Below are 25,723 nucleotides of genomic sequence, written 5' to 3' on the forward strand. Positions count from 1 at the left end.
AAGTCCTAAACATCATTGTGGTGATAATGCAATGCTTTATCTTGTTAATACATGATTATGTCAAACACTCTCTCTCTCTCTCTCTCTCTCTCTCTCTCTCTCTCTCTCTCTCTCTCTCTCTCTCTCTCTCTCTCTCTCTCTCTCTCTCTCTCTCTCTCTTTTACATGTTTGATGATAACATTATTGAATACTTCCATTATTATTTCTGATTATTAACATGGACATTTCATTTGATTATTTCATATAACTAAAGTATGTTCTCTCTCTCTCTCTCTCTCTCTCTCTCTCTCTCTCTCTCTCTCTCTCTCTCTCTCTCTCTCTCTCTCTCTCTCTCTCTCTCTCTCTCTCAGAGACTGACAGCATTCAAGTTTTTAGATGTAGAAAAACTCTCTACATATGGGATAAAGAATTGAAATCATTCTACAGGTTGAGAGGATTAGATGTGGGGGTAAGTAAACACACTATTGTTTCATAAGTAAGTGATTAATATTGTAGCACTGGTTCAGGGGGTGCTGTGAACTTATCATTAAAGCCAGCTGTGACCTTACTGATTGTTTCTCTTTGTGTCTCGCAACACAAGAGGACAGTCACAGCCAGCTCTTTAAAGACAACTCTCTTTGTTCACACTAAATTACATGCTATATTCTTCACTCTAAATTTAAAATTGAAAAAAAAAAAAATAGCGACTTATGCCATCCTTGAAGTCCCCCTCTAACTATATCAACTTGTTTGGAGATCAGCACTTAAGTGGGCCTTTTTTATCTCAATTTTTGTTGCCCTTGGCTGGTATTCCCTCTCATTGAAAAAAAAAAATGTATGAAGGGAGAATAGAAATGAATTTTATGATGTAACCTTTGGATGTATGAATATAAAAAAGAAAGGGTAAAGGTGAATAGAGTAATTAGAAAATTAAGAAGAGAATGCAGGCATAAGTAGGTGAAGGCTTTTTTGTTATTTATCTTTATGGTGGGATCTCTTAAGAATGTGCTTCAAGTATAAACTAATACACCAAAGCCTAAATGTAGAAATTGTTAGTAGTATTTCCTGCCTTTATAATTTACAATGCCAGATATCAGTGTCTGTGATTAAAATATGCAAAATGGAAATTAAAGAAATTTTGATCAAGAAGTATTGATTTTGTTTATACTTTACAGCATACAGCAGAAGATTTACATAAATACAGAGGACTTTCATGGATTGAACAAGCTCGAAGACGTATTATTTATGGAGAAAATAACATTCGTGTTCCAATCACACCTATTAATCAGCTCTTGTTCCTTGAAGCTCTCAATCCATTCTATATATTCCAGGTAAATTTGGGGTGTATGAAGTATGTTGTATAGCATTTATCTTGAGCTCAAAGGACAAAAAGACAGCTTATTTTCACCTGAGAGTAAGATGCTTTGGACAGCTAGACAGTTGTGCATGCAAGATACATGTAAATCATTTTATTAGTACATTATGTTCTGCACTGTAAATCCTTATAGAGAAGCTAGACTCGACAATACATGTTGTAGGAAATGAACTTTCAGGGAAATTGTTGACAAATGAATAATGGTACCAAATTTACTATGTTAAAAGAATGATTTATTAATTGTTATTACAGTAAATATCTATTTCCTTATATAAGAGTTCATATTTAAGTGCATATATTAACCACTTCAATCGCATAGTAACATTTTTTTTTCTGTATTTAATTGCTTAATTATCCTAATCCTAGTTGTGTGTCTGTAGTGTTCAGGTGTTAACAAAGGAAAGCTCACATGTATGGCCTCTTCAGCATTCTGTATTTCATACTAATGTCAGTACCTTCATTGTTTAAATTTGTTATATAGTAGTACATTATCAGTGTTTGAGGATGCAGTTTATAACATTTCCCTTCATTATTGTGAAATTTAAATACTTAAAATTTTCAGCTGTTTTCTGTGTGCCTGTGGTATACTGATGAATATGTGTGGTATGCCACAGTTATCGTGGTCACTTCAGTTGTCTCCTTGATATCGGAGGTATTCCAGATGCACCGTAATCAAGTGGTACTCAGTAATACAATACAGACAGCAGACACAGTACAAGTAAGTTTGCTTGTTCTGGTATACTTTTAACTATTTCATGATTCATTAGAATAGTTAAACATATGAGTGTTCTTAGAAGTAATTGTGAATTAGAAATCAATGTATGACTTGATTTGAGTTTGCATGTATGTATTTCCCATTTATTGTAGGAGAAATGATGTAAAAATTATTTTTCATCATAATTAATTTGTATTTTCCAAAAAAAATATGGGCAACAATAAAGTGACTAGATGCCTTATATGTATAAATTTACTTAAATTTGGAGCAATGTTTTTCTTTTATTAAGGAAAATGAAAAAAAATGGTTTACATTTCTTTTTATTTTTGACTACAGCAATTTCTTTGATTCTCTTGAATACATGTCACAAGGTACTTTGATGATTTTCTGAGAAAATCATGTGACAGATTTTTTTTTTTTTTTTTTTTTTTTTTTTTTTTTTTTTTTTAGAAAAAAAAATCCTAATTTTTCCTGTCAGGTATTTTTTTTTTTTTTTTTTACAACCATCATCTAGCTACAATGGCTCTTACTGAGTGGCTAAGCATGAGTGGGGAGCATTTAGATGGGTATTTGAGTAGTATGTAAATGTAGATGATGAATTATTACACATGCATTGTGAAGTACCACGCCTAATGTACCATGAGATGATCTTACATTTTTCAGTATTTTTCTGATTTTCAACTCTGTCCTTCCTTTTATTGCCTTTGTGTGAAAAGTAACCAGTTTCATATAGATAGTGAGTTTTAGATTACTACAAATAAGTGCTTAATATGAGAGCAGTAAGAATTATTTTTTTATTCTCATTTGCCAATAATTTGGTCTGATTAATTGACCTTGTAAGTAATCACCCTTTGAAATATGTACAATTAATATGATGGTCAGGCATCTTCTCTGATTTTTTCTTATAATGGTGCAAAGCATGCTTTCTCATATCAGCCACTGACATGAAAATTGATTTTAGTGTCAGGAAATTCAAAACTAATTTAAAATAACAGATCATTTGGTAATCTCTTGTGGTGTGAATGGAAATATTTCAGAAAGAAGCATGTTATTGTGATAGTCTTCAAATATGTTTCAGTCTAGAAGGTGTCTCATGATTAATTTATCTCACATTCAGATTAAATTTTCAGTGCTTCTGTGATGCTATAAAGCTGGACATCTTAGGATGATTGTCATGTGCATTATTTGTTTTGCCTGAGTCCTTTCACTCACAAATGTTATCTTTGTGTATTGATGTACTAGTTACACTATAGCTACATATACATTGCCAGTGGTCACATCTTCATAACTGTTTTCTTCAAAATAGATCCTTTGAACTATTTGAAGCATAGGTGTTGAATTTGAGAGTATCCTAACTCTTGATATTTAATAAAATGCTAGCAAATATAGAGACAAGATATTAAGAGTCTAGAAGATAATTGCACATGAACATCTACAAATGCTTTCATATTATTGTTTAATTTGTCAGTTTGATACAGGTCTTTTGGATTTTGAAATTGATATAATACTTTGATTTACAGGTGCTTCGACCAGGTGACCAGGTTGACATAATTCCATCAGAGCACCTTGTTCCAGGAGATGTGATTGTCATACCACCACAAGGATGCATGATGCAGTGTGACGCTGTTCTTTTGCAAGGAAACTGTATAGTTAATGAATCCATGCTTACTGGAGAATCTGTTCCAGTGACCAAAACAGCAATTGTTGATCGCTCAGATGTGATATATAAGGAAAAGGTTAGAATAAGTATGTTTTGTACATCAATAGAATTTAAATTCTTCCCTAATTTTATGTAAATGATATCATCAGTTTTATTCTCTTTTCTTTCTTTTTTTCTTTCATAAGAAGACCCATATTATTGATAAGCTTAAGTGTATGTAAGAAAAAAAATTAGGTAGCATTGTAGGCTTATAAAAATCACAACTTTTGACCAGTGGGATGGATAAAGGTTGTGAGCAATAAGGCCATGAATAGTGAAAATAGAGTTTACTGTAGTCTACATATGTAAATAACTTGCATACAGGTATATGGCTTTATAATATAATTTTATTTGATTCAAATGTGCATCTAAACAATTTGATTATCTTGCTGTGTTTGAACAGGAACACAGCCGACACACACTGTTCTGTGGAACACAAATAATCCAAACTCGGTTCTATGGAGGTGAGAGAGTGACTGCTGTGGTAGTTTGTACTGGATTCTCTACAAGCAAGGGATCCTTGGTGTGTTCCATCATGTACCCACCTCCAGTGGACTTCAAATTTCAACAAGATTCATACAAATTTGTTGGAGTTCTTGCAGGAATTGCATCTATAGGATTTATTTATACAGTAATTACAAAGGTAAGCATAAACAAGTTAAGTATCTAATCCTCTATTTATCAAGCTGATATGCTGTACAAACAGAGAATAGCTGAGATAGAATGCCCACTGTCTAGCTATACACGATCTTCCAGGCATTGGGCTTATTTTGGTTTTGACTATGCTTCTACATCACTTGAGCTTGAGTGCTGTCATTACTGTCTTGAGCTCATAGTGGAGAGGAACACACTACATGCTCCTCACTGCCCATTGTCCCTTCCTACCCTTTCCCTCCCACTTCAAGATCTTAACCAACCTCCCATTTTCTCTTTACCTTGAAGGGAATCTATTTTAATTTGAAACTTAGATTTATACTGTAAGTGCTAATTGCAGTGGGATCATATAATTCATAATGACAATGAACACATTATATATATATATATATATATATATATATATATATATATATATATATATATATATATATATATATATATATATATGCTCAACCCTTATTTTTTCAGACTAAATGGTGCAGGCACCAGTGCAAATAATGAAAAGTCTGAATAATGCAAATGGGTCCTTCATTTTACCAAATATGGACTTTTGTCACCTTAGAATATTTTTTAGAAAATGTGAAATTTGATTTATTTTGGTTTCCCTGACCAAGCAAACAACAAACTTAATCAAAATGAACCTAACACTAAAATTAACCTAGCAGGTTAATGATTACTCTTAGCAGTTTTGCATCATCAGCAAACAAATTAATATAACTGGTTACCACATTATGTATGTCATTTACATATACCTGGAACATAATAGGGGCTAACACTGACCCTTGTGGCACTTCATTTTATTTTACTTTACTCCAAGATGAGTATGTATCTCTTATCACATTTCTCATTTCTCTGTCCTTCAAGTAATCCCTTATCCACTCTAACAAAGTTCCTCTCAGTCCTCCTGTGCTCTCTATCTTCCAAAGTAGTCTGCTGTGAGGGACTTTATCTAAAGCCTTTTTTATATCTAGGTATACTGTGTCCACCCATCCATCTCTGTTCTCCAGTCCTTCTATTACTCTTGAGTTTGACACACATGACCTTCCAGTCTTGAACCTGTGTGTGTGTGTGTGTGTGTGTGTGTGTGTGTGTGTGTGTGTGTGTTTGTGTATTAAATAGTTCAAATTAAGTTAAATGTTGTAAGGTAGATATGTAGGCATAGATTCTCCATCATATGCACTGTACAATATAATTAACATATTGTATATTCTGTTTCAGGTTATGCGTGATCTTTCAGCATCATCAATAGCACTAGATTCTCTAGATCTCATAACAATTGTGATTCCTCCAGCACTGCCCATGGCTATGACGGTAAGATTTCATAAAAAAATCTAACCAATTATAACAAGTTTGACCTCTGACTGAACTTCCATTGAGAGTAAACAAAGCAAGAGTGCATCATAGTACAATAAAAGGTTTAATGAAAGTAAAATTTATGAAGTTAAACATTTAAGCAGTTTAATTTAAGACTAAGTCATTATAATGTACACTAATGTATGTATGTAAGTAACTTTATAATGTTGATGATATTAAATTTATGAAGGGAGGAAGAGTGGAGCAGGAAATACACTAGCTGGCAACCTGTGGAATGTAAACAAAGGGCGCATCATTCTACCGCATACAAAAACATATGTACCACATTTCCACAAGGCTTTCCATTTTATCCATTGCAGAGTCACAAGTTCAGGTGGTTCTATTAACTTGCAAGGAAGATATGATCTCACCAGCCTTCTTAATAGAGCCTGCTGACTTGAAAATTGTAGACAGTAGATGAGTCAATCAAGCCATGGTGGGAAGCAACGCTATTAGTTTTCTGGCCTCTCTCATGTCTGTGAATAATATCCAGCTTCACTTCGAGAGTAAGAGACTTCCTGGTCTTCTTAGCAACACTAGGCGACATTGCAGGGCGTTTTGGTGGCATGTAGAGCGAGGGAAGACAAGCTGCTGCTGACGCTATTATTGTTTTGAAATTGGGGGAGTGAGTGGTGCGCATTTTGTCCACAAGAGGCGCTGGTGTATTCAAAATCCTGTCAGCTTACGTGATACGGCAGGGCTTTCAAACTTTGAAAAAATTACCTTGATAAAATTTTTTAATGCGAGTTTGGTGTTCGTTAAACGAGCAGATGGTAGTAAAAGGAAACGTTTGTTGTAACGAAATTTCGTTGTGTGAACCTTCGTTAAGCGGGGGTTGCCTGTATACTTATTGTGACTGGCCTCCCTATGAGGATTCCTGCCCTCCATGGTGCTCAAACGGTAGCCAAGTCCCTCCAGTATCTAGTCCGTTAAGAGCTATCAGGCAGTCTCTTCACAATGCTGTGCTATGCCTAAACCTAGTTATATAACTAAGCGATATGACTTCTCCTAAGGGGTTACAAGAAATTGTAACTGAGACAAGCTCAAAATGTAAAGAATATAAGTACGTATTAGAAATAAAGTGCTTACCAACAAGTACAGGAGATGGCTTATTAGAATAAAGAATTTCAGTAAATGATTGTGTAGAGACATAGTGCTTTCTAAGGGGGTGGATAAGGTGCTAAAACCAGTTTATTCATATGAAATAGCTGACTACAGGGTACTATACATAAGTACAGTAGGTAAGTAAGAGATGATTTTCAGAGAAGGGAGAAAGTATTGTTAGGATATGTGACTTTTTTTTTTTTTTTTTTTTTTTTTTTTTTTTTTAAGACATCAAATATTGACAGATGAATTTGAAAGTAGAAAAGGAGGGGGGAATGATTATGAAAAATATACTTTTCTTGATTCAAGATGGGATAAAGATTGAGGGGACGAAGATGTGATTTTAAAACTAACCTGAAATTATTTTCTCTTAGGTTGGAATCTTGTATGCGCTACAGAGACTTAAAAAGCAGAAGATATTTTGCATATCACCACGTTCCATCAACATATCTGGAGTTTTGAATTGCATTTGTTTTGACAAGGTAAGACATTTGAAATTGAAGTTGTGTGTGGATAGAATGATCCATATAATCAAATATTAAGATTGTGCTTCATATATATATATATATATATATATATATATATATATATATATATATATATATATATATATATATATATATATATATATATATATATATATATATATCAATTCAATGTGATGAACTGAAGTGTGTGTTTATTTTAAAATTTTTATTCATTTATTTATTTTTTATTTATTTTTTTAATATTCTGACATATAGTGTCTGTAGGTAACTTGAAGAGTATTGGAAGCGCTGTTAAGCTTCCACCCATTAGTGGTGCAGGCAATTTTATTTATAGTTGTACCCATATTAAAGCCATATCGCCACCCAATTGCATCTTTGGTGTAACCACCTAGAACCTGGGTATCATGGTGATATGTAGGTAACTTTAAACCACTTGACAAATGGCAAAGTTTCAAGGCTGTACTTGGTGGGATTTGAACCTACGCATGGACGTCTGCCTAATACCACACTCACCACCTTATCCACTACGCCACCACCTCCCTATTGCTACCATACAATACTTGTTATTGAATACTTTGTTTTGAGAGCTCATGATATCAGACTAAGGAAGGGGAATTTTATATTTATATTTTTTCAATCTTTTGTTCTCTACTTTATAATATACACATTTCACAACTCTATAATGTGTGTAATAAATAAATAGGTAAACAAGAATTGTTAGTTCAGGAAAATGGTTGGATGCACATGTGGCAACACCCGACATCTCATGTGCTCCAAAATATTTATAGACTTTTTTTTTCTTTTTTCATCCTCTACGATACCATAGTTTTCTGTTTCATTTTATTGTTTTGATATTATATGCATGATGACATATACCTCAGGAAAAAGCAAAATAACCCCTAAGTATGTTTCAATCCCTATTGAAATATTCAGTCCATAATAACTTCAAACCAAAAATATTTGTAGTAGTATATTTATAAAAATTTATTCCTGACTTATCATAAGCTTCTATTTTACTGTTAGTGACTTATCTTATATATACAGACAAAATTCAAGGACATACAAAAGCTCTAAAAGAAAATTGTATCTGTAGTTACTAAACACTTGTTAAGGAGGTATATATATGTACGTACTAAACACTGTATGAGTTAAAGTATATGTTAAATGTAGAATAGTAGTTATAACTTTAATAATTTATGGCATTTGTATAGTTGAATGCTGAAAGTGTTATTTTAAAGTAATAGATTCATATAATTTTCTTTTAAGATGGCATAGACATATCTGCTGATATTCAATGATCTACCTTTATCCGACAATGTAGCCATATATTTGTATTCATTCACTATTTTTCTTTCATTTCTTATTTATTAATTTACTTTTACAGATATGAGAAAACCATTGAGCAAATATGTATTTTACTGGCACACTTAATTCACAACCTTGCAAAGGCAGAATTCTTTTTACCCTAACAGTTATAATCTTGTCTCCAGACTGGTACCCTGACTGAAGATGGCTTAGACATGCGAGGAGTTGTACCAATGTCAGAAACAGCAAGTAAAGTAGAGCTGAGTCCAATGACATCTGCAAAAATGCTACCTCAAGATCACCTACTCTTTGCAATGGCCACTTGTCATTCCATAACTGTCATCAACTTTGAGAAAGTAAGCAAATATTCCATTCTACTTAAAATTTTCTTTGTGTATGAATTCCTTTATTTTTTATTTCGGATAACGAAATCTCCATTATGCAGGAAAGGGAAGATAGAAATGAATATTGTAAATACTGACGGAAAAGCAATAAAATGTGCTTGGTGATAGGTACATATAGTGATTTATGATGTATGTCTGAAAAGTTGTAGAGCACTTACATGTGATCAAATATGTCACTCAAATATGGAGTAGGAGAAGGCGAGTGTAGACAAGGAGGCGAAATATTCCGAGTGATATACTCATAGTATATGATTATAGAGGTGCTTTGAATGAATGACTGGTGATGCAGCCTCAATGATGTCTTTAGAAGATTTGCTGCATCTGTAGGCCACAACCAGGCCTTCCCATCAGTGTCATGAGTAAGCAACACATTCTCTTACTGTAGTCTTGGATGTTAGTACCTAACATTCAGTTAAGACATTGCACGATAAAAGGATGCTGTAAATTTGCATTTATTTTTTTATCAATTTTCCCTAAGTATACAAACAGTGAAACACTTGAAACACTTTATTATACACTTACGTATATTATAAGTGGTAATTGACATTATGTAAGCAGCCCATAGAAAGCAAAACTTGCTTTTTGGGCAATGTGATTATGTTTAGCTATTCTAGTCGTCAATAGACATAAATATACAATATTCATTATGCAATGCATTTTACCCCTATACAACCTCATTTTGAAAATATAAACAAAGACATTGGCATTATTATCAATACTGAGCAAGTATATACTGTTTATAATGTTTTTAAGTGTACATAATGTAAGTAGTTGTTAGATGTGATTGGGCACAGAATCCCAAATTTTGGCACCAGAATAAGTTAAAGAGTGTTGGAAGAGTGACACGCTATGTTGTGGAACACAGAGATATTCACGGGTGCGGGTGGGATAATTGTGTTGTGGTAGTAAGGCTGTCATATTACCTTTGTTGACTGATTTGCACATATATATACACCAATTTGTAATTTATTTATATAAAAAAGTTTGAGGATATTCATGCTTTTGAATAAGGGTTGTGTGTGATCATAATAACCATGGTTTGAGATTATCCTAATTATTTTTTTTCTGTAAATGAAATAAGGGAAGTAAATGTATGAGATGCAATACTGAAAATATGGTAATACATGGGCATTGTACATTATTTGTAGGACATTGCTTGGCATAAAGTTTTTTACTTGGTAGAAGTAGTGATATATTCCTTGAGTGCGTAAGTGTTACCTTTAAAGAACTATGAGGCTGTATATAAAAGAGTTCTCACTGCTGCTAGATACCACCCTATCCTCTCTACTCTCCTCCTTATCAGAACTTCCTTCATCTCTCTTTTGTCTTGACTGCCATTGCTACCACCACCATCGTCCTCCATTGCTTAGTCTTTGTCAGAGTATTTGAAGACATTGTGAACAATATTTCTAATAAGTCTAGTTACACTAGCTGGATTATCCAGGTTAGGTTTAGGACCTCCATCACTAAGAGGCAGTGAGTTGGTGAGCCACTGGCACTGACTTGTATATATATGTCATCTTGATAGTGAATAAAAAGAAATTATTACTTCCCACTCCACAATAACTATTATGTAAAGTTTCTTATCACAAATAATACTTTTAGTGCAATGAGCAAAGATGAGAAACTAAATATACATGATTGTGAAAAATTTAGACATGTTAAGGCCCCATCAGACCAGAGGTAGTCCTTACTATGCTCAGCAGGTTCTCAACACATTCATAAAATTTTTGAGGATGTAGTGGAGACGTGGTGGAATTGCGAAATCTCTCCACTGTTATGTATCTACCAAGAATGAAGCCTCATCATATAACTTCAAACTTTCCATCAGTCTGTGGTAATGAACAAACTGGAGCCTGCTTTCTACATTTAACCATTCTCTGACCCAGCATGTTCTGTCTTTTCTCCTCCTTTTTCTCCATCTTCTCTTAGCTAGCACAACAGCAGCAACATCAGCATCCAGCACAGCCAGTTGTCCATGGAGCAGGACCATCTGGTGCAGGAGTTGTTGACTCATGATGCTCAGGAGCCAAAGTGAGAGCGGTAATAACTCATGAGCAGGTGTAGCTCCTCACTATTCCCGTCACCCAATCAACCAAATCCTCGCTGCGTCAGTAATGTGTCAACCAAGTCATCACTGCCTCAGTAATAGGTCAAGCCGGTCCGCACTAGGTCAGCAGACGGTCCATTACACGTCCTCAGTCTTCTACACTCTCTCTACGTAAATTTTGAGCAGTATTAAAACTCCACGTCCATGCCGTCCTCGCGGTCCTCACTGCGTCCGAGCCGGTCCTTGCCGCGTCCATGCCCGTCCTCAGCACGTCCTGGAGATTTTTGCAGGATGTAGTAAGGACGGGCTCTGGTGTGATGGGGGTGTTAAGGATAGTAAAAATTTGTAAATGTTCTCAGCTATTATGATTAACCATCACTTATGATCAGGTAACACTGCCAGGTACATGAGTACAGTGGGGAAAGGGAAAATATCCTTAAGGCAAATGCATCAGTTTCTCAGGTCTGATACATGAAAGGTGATGGATCTGTAATGATGCAGCAGGATTTGTATACAACTGTAATAAATTTTTCTCCTCCTTCACAGGTAGGGGATCCTTTGGACCTAAAGATGTTTGAAAGCACTGGATGGAGTCTAGATGAGCCAGGCTTAGATGACACAAATAAGTATGATATGATGATGCCATCTGTAGTTCGGCCTAGTGCACCAGATGTTGTCATCAGCAATGAAAATGTTGAAACAGAGGTAAGAATTTTGTGAATTAATGGTCTTTCTCTTTTCTTACCTTTCCTTTTTTTCATTCTTATATGTATTTTTTGTGTATCTATCTATTTATATCTATCTATCTATCTATCTATCTATCTATCTATATATATATATATATATATATATATATATATATATATATATATATATATATATATATATATATATATATATGATAGATAGATAGATAGATAGATAGATAGATACAGGTAACTCAATTCACGCGATAGATGTGTTCCAAGAGGCATCGTGTATATCAAAATTTGCGTAAAATAAACTTATAATTCTCATAAGAAACAATAGATAACAGGGGGGGATGTGGGATGTGGTCCAAAAACATTCGTACAAAATACTTTTGGCTAAATTAACTTGTTTTTATTATTTACCATTCTAAATACTAGAAATGTATTTAAAGTAAAGGAAAAAGCAAGAAATAATAAGAGAAAGAAAAAAATAATAAGAGAAAACAACAAAACAAAGAATATATAAACACTCACTTCACCACTCACACCACAGTCAGTCACCATCTCCCTCTGAGCTTTTCCACTTTATCAAAAATCCACTTATCAAAAATAACCCCACAGTATAAAAGTAAACACTAGTAAAAAAATAAAAGCAGGACGCCAATGTCTTAATTCACCCCTCACAAGCACACGCCGTTGCTGTCCACCTTCTAGTCAAGGACGTCATCATCCACCTGCGCTTCCTCTGCTTCCTCCGCTTCCATGGGATCCTCCACATCCTCTTTTGGTACTACATTTTCCACTGGTATTTTCATGAAAAACTGCAGCATGGTGGTCTGGCACTTTTTCTTGGAAAATTCTTTTTGCATTACTGTGTAGCAGAAGAGTGTGTCCATGGCACCGTAGCTCCCACCTATTGGCCAGCTGTGGAACTCTCTGGCGCACAGTTTGAAATTGTGTCTGGCACTCAGTTTGAAAATGTGGTTGGGCCAAATCGCGTATAAATTTAATTAATCACGTAAATTTAATTAATTATAATATTTTTTCAGTCGTCTATTAACAAAAACGCATAAATTAAACACGCGTAAATCAAGAGTTACCTGTGTATATATATATATATATATATATATATATATATATATATATATATATATATATATATATATATATATATATATATATATATATATATATATATATATATATATATATATATATATATATATATATATATATATATATATATATATATATATATATATATAGACAGACACACACACACACACACACACACACACACACACACACACACACACACACACACACACACACACACACACACACACACACACACACACACACACACACACACTGCACCCGAGTAAAGAGCAGATGTGGTAACAGCTGATATCCAGTAAACAAAGGCAGCAGCCATGGCAATTACCTAGAAATGTGTAGTAGAGAAACAGGGCTGTGTTTTCATGCAGCGTCCTGTCTCAATATGGTAAAGAAATAATTTTGAGAGGTAAATATACATAAAAAGTGCAGCCATGGCTTTCACTTTGAGGGAAAGAGAGGAAAAACAGGACATGAATAAGGAGAGAAATAAGATAAACGAACTTATAAGAGAGGTAAAGGAAAAAGACGAGAACAGATCGGAAGAAGAGAAGAAAAAGTTCTATTGTAAGGTCAAAGACGAGAGGATGAGGGAATGGTATCAGACAAGGGAAGAATAAGAGGAGTCAGTAATGTAAGTAGAAACATTAAATGGTTAGTAGCATACACAAACATAAATGGTATAATATCAGCATTGTATAAAGTTAATAATTATATTAAGATAAAGCAGCCAGACATTATGGTTATTACAAAAACTAAACTAAATGAATCAGCAGAAAAATATAAATATTGGAGATAAAAGGAAAGGGAGAGGGAAGAAGAGACTTTGCAGTAGCATATGTACCACCAAAATCTAATGTATGGACTCAAGATGAGTATAAAGAAATGTTGAGAGATATGGGAAATTCTTTAAAAAAAATAGTAATAATATTGCAAGAAAGGAATGTAACACTTATGGGTGACTTCAACTGCAATGAGGTATGCTGGGAAAACTGGACTATGCAAGGAGAAGAATTGTGGGGATATACACTAGTAAACTTAAAAAAATCAGATCCAGTGAGGGGGAGATGTAAATCAGCAAAAGTGAAAAATGAAACAACATGAAATAAATGGAGAAAAAGAGGACATAATAAATGGGAAGAATTTAAGGTAAAAGAAATTAATATGTCTAAACCCTAAGAGAGGAACAAAGAAACTATGAGAAAGATATACATTGGAGACTCAATACTCAAACTTAATTAATTTCAAGTGGCTGTTCAAGTATCAAAAAGTTTGATTAGTGATACCAATAAATCAGATAATTTGTTCTAATCTTAGCAAAACCTCAAGTTTATAAAAATTTCCATGTATTTATTTTAGAATTTTGATTTGTACATACCATAGTGGAGGTTAGTGATGGATAACATAGAAGAGGAGGGAAGAAATGTGGGGAGGTGGAGAGAGGTCGTCGAACGACGAGTCACCATCCATGAAAACGTCTGGTGTGATTCCTGTGAACCCATTAGTGTAGGGCTGTGCCCCACTAACACTTGTACTATCACTAGATTCCTTATTTTCACCATCAATAAGCCTCATTGGTGTCATTGTAAGTTTCTAAATGAAAAACTGCTGACAGAACACAGAAGAATGTTGTTTTTCTCAAGAGTGCAGCAGGACTAGTGATGTGCACCGGTATCTGGTATACTGGAATATTGACATTAAGAAATGTAGTTTTTCATACAGAGGCTGCATAGAAATATGGAACAAATTGGATGAAACAAGGAATCAAGCAAGAAATATTCATGATTTTAAGGCTAAACTTGATGACTGTGAATTTGGAGACAAAACGGCATGAGCACGACTCTAATCCTGTAGGACACAACTAGGTAAATAAATACACACACACACACACACACACACACACACACACACACACACACACACACACACACACACACACACATAAATTTTTTCATATTTTTCAGCCACCCCTGGAGTTGGGAATACTTCGTCAATTTCCTTTCTCCTCTAGTCTGCAGCGAATGTCTGTTATCACTCGTCAACTTGGGGCTTCCAACTTTGAATTGTATTGTAAAGGTTCTCCAGAGGTGAGTTGTCGTTATTTGTACTATTGTACCTTATAACTTGTTATCATTATGAATATTTATTTTTCATAATTCATGTGATTGTATAGTATGCATTTGTAACAATAGCAGAAGCAAATGTCTTATAAAATTTTTTCAGTTTTTTACATTTTAATGCTATAAATTAACAACAAAAAAAACTCAAGCTGTATTTTACCTTAATGAATTGTTTCCAAGGTGCCAATTATTATTGACACGTATTGATAACAGAGACATAGTTAGGTTACGTAAGGATAAGTTTGTTTGATTTAATTTGTGAGGGAAACCAAAATAAATTAAATTTTGCACTTCCTAAATAAAAGTCAAAGGAGATAAAAGGCCATATTTGGCAAAAGGAGTTATAAATTTGTATCTCATATGTATTACATCAAACTATGAAATATACATAAATGAAGGTAGGTGTTGTCATTCATTACTTATGATTTATAGAAAATCTAGCTGTCTTTAGTCAGAACATGTAAAATACACTATTTTACCTTCATTAATTTTAAAACATTAATTTTGAAACTTCACATTGCAGGAAGCGTATAATGAATAACCCAGCACACTTTTTATAGAAATTATTGTTTTGCAGTCTTTGAATAACAAAACCCATATGTGAATAATTTTACATAGATTAAAGGCAGGTTCACACGTAAATGGTCGACTGAACAAGACCAACATGTTGATTTTGTTTTGTGACTGATTTCTCCAGTTGCTAGGCACCAATGTTCAGTTGGAAACTCTACCAACGTGCAATTTCAGTTGCAAATTGGCACGTGTGAACCTGCCTTTACAGATGATCCTTGAGTTATGTCCTTCAGTTGCTTTCCTTCACCCAAGTTGTAAACCAATTTCTGGCTTTGTGTGAAACCAGCCATATAGCAAAGGGTAAAAATTCTCAAATAAGCAACTTAAATGAAAGGGCAAATGATGAGTAGTAATCCAAAATGGAGCACAACCAAGACTGACCAACATTTTCTTCTTTGGTCTGTTGTCACTTGATGATATGTTCCTCTGCCACGCTAACCATCCTGTTCTTTGTATGAGTTTTATGTATTTATTTATTTATTTGTCTTTTTATGCAAAATAAAGTGGGGTAAAGGGCAAGGGTCTGCAAACTAATATGATAAAAAAAAAAAACAGTAAAAAATAGTACTCAAAAACCAAATAAATAATATATATATATATATATATATATATATATATATATATATATATATATATATATATATATATATATATATATATATATATATAATTAAAGGTGAGTATACAGGGACAAACACTGTCATTATCATAACTAGAAAATAGCAGAAATTGAGACTATAGTAAACCAATAACTTCCTGTTATTTGTTGCAGTGTCTTGTAATAAGTTTCAAAGGGAATTTCAAACTTATGAAAAAGAATTTTCAAGATCATTAATGTTTCTCAAGCAACACAGAACTAATTTTGTGGATTGCATTACTTTGATTGTTTCTTCTTTTTATTTCAGATGATTGCCAGTTTATCTCGCCCAGAAACTGTGCCCACTGATTTTTCAGAACAGCTTCTTCAGTATACAATCCAAGGATATCGTGTTCTGGCTTTAGCATGGCGTCCTCTCAAACTGTCATATTTAAAAGCTCAACGAATTAATAGGGATGAAGTGGAAAGTAACCTACAATTCCTTGGACTACTTGTGATGGAGAACAGATTAAAGAAAGAGACTACTCCTGTCATTACCCAGCTTCATAAGGCCCACATCAAAACAATAATGGTAACTGGTATGTTACTCATGCTTTTGTTATAGTATTTAGTTTATATAAAAAAATGAAGGTAAAGAAGATGATAGAAAGGCCTTAGCCATGGGCATCAATTCCTTCAAAATAGTGTATGGGACATAAGGGAGGGGGTGAGTAATGCCAGCCAAACAGTTGGAGATTTTTTTCCTTTATTTGTTAATTTCTGAGACATTTTGAGGTCATATGCAGTGTATCTTAAGGCATATTGTAATCTACTTGTGCTACTTGAAATTTAACAATGTCTCATATACTCTATTTTCCTGCTTGTGCTAACATTATTATTATTATTAGTAGTAGTAGTAGTAGCAGTAGTAGTAGTAGTAGTAGTAGTAGTAGTAGTAGTAGTAGTATAAAACTATTATTTATTAATATATTGTAAAACAAAAAATAGTAATAGATAACTTATAACAAAAAAAAAAAGGCAGTAGTAGTCTCACACACACACACACACACACACACACACACACACACACACACACACACACACACACACACACACACACACACACACCGAGGAGACCTAATAAATAATAACTGGCATTGAAAAAATAGACGAAGACTTGGTGCTGGTGACAGAAGAAGCTAGAAGGACAAGAGGACATGTAAAGATTAGGATGAGGCAGTGTGTGAAGGATATTAGAGAATACAGTTTTCCACACAGAATGGTGGAAAAGTGGAATGCATTGAGTGATGAAATTGTTACAGCACATAATGTACATAACTTTTAAAGAAAAATTGGATAAATGGAGACAGAGAGACAGGACACTATGAGCCCTGCTCAAACCTTGTACAATACAACTAGGTAAATAAAAATAGGTAAATACAACACACACACACACACACACACACACACACACACACACACACACACACACACACACACACACACACACACACACAATAATGATAATAATGCTACAACAACAACAACAACAGCAACTACTACTACTACTACTACTACTACTACTACTACTACTACTACTACTACTACTACTACTACTACTACTACTACTACTACTACTACTACTACTACTACTACTACTACTACTACTACTACTACTACTACTACTACTACTACCACCACCACCACCACCACCACCACCACCACCACCACCACCACCACCACCACCACCACCACCACCACCACCACCACCACCACCTTGAGGACATCTTGGTGGAGGCTATGAATGGAAATATATCCATCACCTTATTTAACTCATTTTGGGGGATGAATTATCTATTTATGGGATTAATTTTGACTTTCTTTCACTTTCTGAGTCTGGAATCACAAGTGGATTCAGCTAAATACTCACTTATGGAGCAGGAGAGAGCATGGCAGAGAGTTCATCTTGTACCATATATATATGATATTTAAGTAACATAGTTATTTTGAAAATTGCCAGTTGAAATAAATTGCATAGGCAGGAATGTACTACATTTTCTAACATGGTAAAAACTTTAGACTGACACACAAAATGTAATAAGTTTACTGGGCAGTGATAACAGTGCAAGATCCACTTAAGTGTCTGCCATTTTTACTAAAGGCACTACAAAAACATGATAACATCAATAAGGAAAACACAGCCAGATTAGGTTACAGTAAAACCTTGCTTGACGAATGTCTCTAAGGACGAACAATTCGGGAGACGACCAAAAAATTTGTCAATATATCGACCCAGGGGACGAACGATATTTCGGGGGACGAACACGGTTAAACGGCTCGCAGCAGGCAAACCGTTTGTGTGATAGCCAATCCGGCTATCACACAACAACCAAACAAAACATAAGCACAAAAGAAAATAGAAACAGGAACATATGAAAAATATTACATAACATAATGTCTGTGCCACCACGATTTTCTCCTGTTTTTCCTGGCATGGTGATGTTACTGGCGCGCTCTACTGTAGCTTCCTCGGCATTATCCTCGCTGCTCTGGTGGCTCTCAGCGTTGCTGTCAACATCATCCTGGCCATGTCCAGGTACTGCAGATTGTGGCACATCCATCGCAACTGTTTCCTCGCTCGCCTGGCAAGGAACACCGCCCTACTGCCCGCTCCTCTCACACTGAGCATCACCTCCGAGGATCAAAGGAACTTTCTGGCCACGTACCTTTAACTTCCCTTCTTGGAAGTCCAAACTTGCTCCCACACGCGTTAGGAAGTCAATCCCCAGCAGACAAGGGTCTTCCAAGGCAGAGACGAAGACTGGCAATCTTTCCATGTTTCCCACGCCGATGTTCACTATAACGGGGCCCCACATAGCGGCACTGACTTGTGACGCTACACAGCTGTTGTGTAGCTCTGGCACGCTGCGCACATCCAAAGTCCTCTCTCATGACTGTCTTCTCGGATCTTGTCTGTCTTCCTCCCCATTCTCCTCTCCTCCATTCCATCATGCCATCAACGTCTAGTCTCTCAAGTAAATAACCTTTTCTTTTTTATTCATTTTCTGATCATTTTGATAGCATTTAGGTAAGTAAAACAATTTAGGCTTTCTATAATTATTTCGTTCATGTCATGCATACATTAAAGGTCTGTTTTGAATGGGTTTTATGGACAAAAGTATGATCTTTTGGGGGGGGTCTGGAATGGATTAATGGTATTTCAATACATTCTTATGGGAAAAATTGATTCAGGGGACGAACAAATCGGGTGACGAACAGGATTTCAGAACGAATTATGGTCGTGAGCTGAGGTTTTACTGTATATTACATTTTCTGAATAAAAGATATCAGTTTCCAGCAGAATAAAGAAAACATGGATTCCTTGTTGCATTAAGAAAATAATGTTTTTATGTTCGACACGATAATTACATTAAATTTAAAAGTATGAATAGATAGACTTGATTTTATTTGATATTATTACTTGAAGCATGTTTCTCATATTTTTTAAGTCTTATATATCAAGCACTAGGATTTCAACATTATCTATTTTCAGGTGACAACATGCTTACTGCACTAAGTGTTGGTCGTGAGTGTGGTCTAGTGAGCCCCAACCAACAAGTGATTACCATCAAAGCTACTGTACCTAACCAGAGTTGTTCTGCAAGCCTCACATTCCATGCTAATAAGACCAATACTCCCTCTTCATCTGTGGTATGTTACTTATTTTGCGTCGGTTTGATGAACACACATGCGCACGCACGCACGCACGCACGCACACACACACACACACACACACACACACACACACACACACACGCGCGCGCGCGCGAGCGCGCACGCCCGGTAGCTCAGTGGTTAGGGCGCTGGCTTCACAAGCCAGAGGACCGGGGTTCGATTCCCCGGCCGGGTGGAGATATTTGGGTGTGTCTCCTTTCACGTGTAGCCCCTGTTCACCTAGCAGTGTGTAGGTACGGGATGTAAATCGAGGAGTTGTGACCTTGTTGCCCCGGTGTGTGGTGTGTGCCTGGTCTCAGGCCTATCCAAAGATCGGAAATAATGAGCTCTGAGCTCGTTCCGTAGGGTAACGTCTGGCTGTCTTGTCAGAGACTGCAGCAGATCAAACAGTGAAACACACACACACACACACACACACACACACACACACACACACACACACACACACACACACACACATACACTGGCTGAAATAAGTATAATGATTCAGACCATGGGGGAAGGAAAGGAGAAAAATCATAGTTACATATGAAAATTTTAGGTACACAAAGAAATGCAAAATGAAGTGTTGAAGTGTTTCAACAATATGCTAAGAACCAACAGAAAAGTACTACTTGTGGTGGACCTATACTGGAAATGGAATTAAATAGTTACATTGAACAATGGGGGAAAAAGTGCTACAACTGGCAAATGTTAAACACAATGGACCAATGAATGAAGGTATATACAAGGTATAGAGGGGAAGAAGAACCATCAGTATTGGATCCCATATTAAATAGAATAATGAATAATTGAATTTTAAAATTAATCTTGCCCAACCATCAAACAACATAGCCTAATGTGAAAAAGTGATCATGTAGTCCTAGAAGTTTAATTGGAGGATCAGGAAATTTTGAAATGGAATGAGGGGTACAAACAAGGAATATTGAATCATGCTAAGACATGTTTTGAAGGATTAAGTACAGTACTCATCCAAAGTTTGCAACCAATGCCCTGAGTGATCGCAAACTTTGGACGAAAAAAGAATGGTGTTTTTGGAGATCAAACATGTTTCGCCAGATTTTTGCAACCACATACAGCTGTCACGGGATGCCTCAAGGACATTCCAGAGCCCGCGGCAAACCCTCAGTGTGCTGTGAGCACTCCTAGTGAAAGGTTGTTTTTGACACTCCACTCTGTGAGATCCCCTTTGTTTGACGAGTGACGGGTGCTCATATGTGTTTTTGGCCCTCATTATGCCAAAACCAAAGGATTTAGCATGTGAAACAGTTGCTCAGATCATCATTGGTTTAAAGGTTACTGGTCACACAATTAAGGAAATTTGTGACCTAACAGGTGCTGGACCAACGAGTGTGAAAACATTTGTGTGTCGATTTAGGGAGGGAGGCAGTGAAGAGTTGCCAGTAACCAAACCACTCTGGGAGGCCAAGACTTCCAAAAAAGCAACAACCATACTGAAATGTATAGTAGAGAATACTGCATCTATCTACGCTAGAAAATAAAGGAGAGCAGTGATGCCTTTCAGGGTGTTTCTGTGTGAACTATGTCATGGCACCTCCATGAGCTGGGTTACACAAAGAAATCTCTTCTCCGTAAGAACCAGAAAGTGAAACGTATTAACTTTGCCCATAATTATGCTCAGTGGACTGATGATGACTGGTTAGGTGTGTTAAGGTTGCTTGAGGTAATGTTTAATGTGACGTGCATTAGAAATTCCCGAGTTTATCAGCACCTCGGGAGTGATCCACTCGACATACAGCACCCTGATTCTTTAATGGTATCAGGCTGTTTTTTCAGTCATGGCCTTGGCGAGTTGGTAGTGCTTCCCAAAAACATAAGCGTTAATGCAGTTGTCTATTGTGAACTGTTGAATGACCATTTGCCAGCGTGTTTTGAGGCCAGAGTCTTTCAACAGGACATTGCTGTTGTCTAGTGGCTGCGGGATTATCAGGTACCCTCTCTTGAAGATTGGCTTGGCAATAATCCGAACATTAACCCTATTGAAAGCCTTTGGGCTATCATTAAAAAAGATTTACAAGGCAAGGGTGTCAGCTCTATTCCACGGCTGGAGGTAGCTATCTGGGAATCTTGGAACAAAATAACAGCTGCCACTGCCCGCAACCTTGCTCTTTCTCTTCCCAGACATCTTGGTGGTGTTATCAAGAATAAGAGTGGGTCGATCAAGTATTAGTCAAGAAAATAAACACTTTTTTAGTTGATGGTTTTTTCTTGTATCTTGGCAGAGGAGTGAGACAGAAGGGTGTGGTTGCAAACTTTTGACTAAATCATCAATGCTCCAAAAGGTCCGTCTTATACACAGCTGTGAATTTGGTGATGCCACTAGCAGTAAAGAGTGTGTCAGACATCCATTCCAATTCACTGCTGGCAACAAAGAGCTTTCTAGGATAAAAGAAACAGTTAAAGTGATAGTATGTCAGTCAGTGGCTTTAACAGCACTGCCATGTCCTATTCACTGCTTTAAGATATATAACTTATCATAAAGAGCATAAAGATGCCACATGCATGAAATGTGGTTGCTTTAATTTTCTTTATTACATGAACCACCATGTCAGAACTGATTGGACTAACAACTCTTGTCTTGTTTTCCATACAAATCAGCAGATGACACTAAAATAGGAAATTCTGAAAGTAATTCTTATTTTGCTATTGCATCCTACTGTAGAATAAACAAGTGACATTTCAGACAGAACTGTGTAGATGATGACACTAGATAGTGAAGCAGTAGGACTTTTAATACGTCAAAGATAAATCAAGGCAAATAAAAATTTTTGTAGCCAGTTTTGAATGATGTTTAGTGGATATCACCTAATCACTCTAGTGTTTTGATCAATATATTATCAGAATAATATTATACAACCAACTATTATTCAAGGCTTAGTGGATTTCATTGCCCAATCATACTAGCTTCTACTGAATAATTGCTTATTTTGAAAAAATTCATGATTAATCAAAGTTGTCCAGTACATTCTGAATATTTGAAAATCAACATTTTCTTGAAAATGTGGTATTATTTTTTATAACCAGTCATCTTGAGAGCTAAGATATGTATTACTATTTTAAGAACAAATATCCCTCTCTGCTAGCTATCACCAATGTATATGCAGACATATTTGACTGAATTTATTCTGGTGCCAGTCTTAAGGTGGGTTCACACATGCCAATTTGTGACTGAAATTGCAAGTTGGTAGTTTCCAATTAAATATTGATGCCTAGCAACTGATGAAACCAGTTGCAAAACAAGACCAACATGTTGGTCTTGTTCAGCCAATTTGCGACTTTATTTATGTTGTGACGTCACAGAGTAAGCTTTGAAAATGTGGTGTCGATGTAAAGATGTTAGAGTTGGTGAGGGAAAAGAACACATCTGGGACCCCAGAAATTAACTATACAATAGAAAAAGCTTGCGCAAATTGTTGTTCGATGAAATAGCTGCCACTCTCCAAGAACTGTTTCCCTCAATTCAGGGTGTTGTTGGAGGTGAGTATTGAATTTGATTGGAATTGTGCATAGTCTTCTTCCTAGGGACACATTCACAGGCATTTTCTTTTCTGTTGACTCTGCTGGTATGCCAAAATACATATGAGCAACCACTGCTTCAGCATCATCACTGGAGGAAGACATCTTGGCTGGTAGCTGTTTGTTTACATTCACTTCCCACCAAGGTGACTGAGAAATATCAACTATTAAATAGTTGATATTTCTCAGTCACTATGTGTAATGTTTTTTGACTAGAGGGGTTCAGTCGATATTCCTAGTGACTTGTAATTTCAGTTGCAAATTGGCATGCCTTTATGGTAGCCAAAACATCTGTAATTAAAGTTTATAAAATATGGATGTTTGTATTGCATTAAGCACATGACATTGAGATCAACAATAGGAAATACACAATCTTTTCTTGACAAAGTTAAAAAACATTTTTTCTTCAAGACTCAATATAAATGAGAATCTTGTTTTATAAAGCTAAGTAGTGTGTATCTTGTACATGTTGTTTAATTATTTTTTCTATTTCAGGTGACTCAGCAAGTAGATTCTATGGTCCAGGTGGATCTTCACGAAAAGACAAATGACTCATATTGTTTCGCCATAGAGGGAAAGTCTTGGAGAGTGGTACACCAATATTTTCCAGAAGTATTACAGAAGCTAGTTGTTCGTGGAGCAATTTTTGCACGCATGAGCCCAGAACAAAAACAACAACTTGTACTAGAACTTCAGTCTCTTGGTTATTTTGTTGGTAAGTCTCATTTGTATTGTATAGTTATGAGTTTGTTAATGAATTGCTTACTATTTATGTTGGAATGTCAGACAAGTTTTTTTGCAAATTTTGAGGCCCCTAAATCAAGGGATCATCTTATATACCAAAGATAAAAACAACCCTTTAACCCTTTGGTGAACATTAAGTGCCACAGTATATCCAAATTAATTCTGCTGCCACACACATGCCTGTACATTACCTATATATATATATATATATATATATATATATATATATATATATATATATATATATATATATATATATATATATATATATATATATATATACAGTGGAGACTCAGTACTCAAACTTAATTAATTCCAAATAGCTATTCCAGTTTTTAAAAATTTGGCTACTGATACCTATAAATCAGGTAATTTGTTCTAACCTTAGCAAAACTTTAAGATTACAAAAATATCAATGTAAATTTTAATTATTTTTTTTATCAAATTTTTATTTATACTGACCATAAGTGAAGGCTGATGATGAATAACATAGAAGATGGAAGGGAGAAGGTTGGGGAGGAAGAGGAAGGTTATTCATCGGAGTATGAGTCACCATCCATGAAAATGTTTCATAATTTGTTTCCTGTAAACCCACTAGTGGAGAACTGTGGCTCACTAACACTTGCACTTTCACTAGATTCCATATTTTCACCACTACGAGTATAAGCCTCTTTGGTGTCATTGTAAGTTTCTAAATGAAGAACTAAAGACAGAATGCAGGAGGATGTTGTTCTCATGACCATGACTAGGGGTGTGCACTGGTGTCTGGTATACCAGAATACTTTTATTTTAGCTTCAGTATTACCGGTACAGTAAGTCTTTGTTATATGGTACATATGCATTCCTGAAAACCTTACCGCAAATTGAAATTACCGTATACTGAACCCATTATAACATGTAATAATAGGGGATGTGTTCCAGCACGTCGAAAGTCACCCCTACAGACATGAAAATACATGAAAATAGTCATATAAAAAAATGTAAAGTATTGCACAAAAGAAATAAACAAAATGTTTTTATTTACCTTTCACTCACCATGTATTCTATCAGATGATGTCCCTCCCGAGGCTAAGGGACAGTAGGGATTTCACCCCTTACTCAAAATATCCACTAAAAACACGCTGTAAAGATTTCACTTGTGTTCAGTGGGAAACACGGGAAGAGACTGATTGTTGTGGTGGCCATGCGGCATGGTGGTGCTACGGTACGGTGTAAACAAAACACAAGCGGATACCGTATCTGAATTTTTCTTACCATAAACCAAATCGAGAGTAGTAATTACCAAACACCATAATTGTGAATTTACCGGATAACGAAGTATAGTATAAGGAGGACTTACTATATTACCGGTATCAGAATGTTTGAGTACCAGATATTTTTTTAAATACCTAGTCGAACTTTTGAATTCAAATATCAAAAAGTTTGACTTCAAAGGTGTTCAAGTATTGAGTCTTCACTATATATCTATCTATCTATCTATCTATCTATCTATCTATCTATCTA

General features: G+C 35.4%; 1 protein-coding gene across 4 annotated transcripts in view; it reads left to right on the forward strand.

Annotated features, from left to right (window-relative positions):
- The window catches only part of LOC123505682 (polyamine-transporting ATPase 13A3-like), a 73,401-nt gene that overhangs the window by 45,125 nt on the left and 2,553 nt on the right, over nucleotides 1-25,723 (forward strand). For all 4 annotated transcript variants that reach the window (XM_045257320.1, XM_045257321.1, XM_045257322.1 and 1 more), the window contains 13 exons: nucleotides 351-448; nucleotides 1,155-1,310; nucleotides 1,917-2,072; nucleotides 3,590-3,805; nucleotides 4,172-4,411; nucleotides 5,644-5,736; nucleotides 7,257-7,364; nucleotides 8,861-9,031; nucleotides 11,676-11,834; nucleotides 14,899-15,021; nucleotides 16,533-16,803; nucleotides 19,758-19,915; nucleotides 23,972-24,191. In XM_045257320.1, the coding sequence (XP_045113255.1) occupies nucleotides 351-448; nucleotides 1,155-1,310; nucleotides 1,917-2,072; nucleotides 3,590-3,805; nucleotides 4,172-4,411; nucleotides 5,644-5,736; nucleotides 7,257-7,364; nucleotides 8,861-9,031; nucleotides 11,676-11,834; nucleotides 14,899-15,021; nucleotides 16,533-16,803; nucleotides 19,758-19,915; nucleotides 23,972-24,191 (2,169 nt within the window). The remainder of the gene's footprint in view (nucleotides 1-350; nucleotides 449-1,154; nucleotides 1,311-1,916; nucleotides 2,073-3,589; nucleotides 3,806-4,171; nucleotides 4,412-5,643; nucleotides 5,737-7,256; nucleotides 7,365-8,860; nucleotides 9,032-11,675; nucleotides 11,835-14,898; nucleotides 15,022-16,532; nucleotides 16,804-19,757; nucleotides 19,916-23,971; nucleotides 24,192-25,723) is intronic.

The sequence above is a fragment of the Portunus trituberculatus genome, chromosome 18 (genome assembly GCF_017591435.1).
Source record: "Portunus trituberculatus isolate SZX2019 chromosome 18, ASM1759143v1, whole genome shotgun sequence".
NCBI classification, from domain to species: Eukaryota; Metazoa; Arthropoda; class Malacostraca; order Decapoda; family Portunidae; genus Portunus; species Portunus trituberculatus.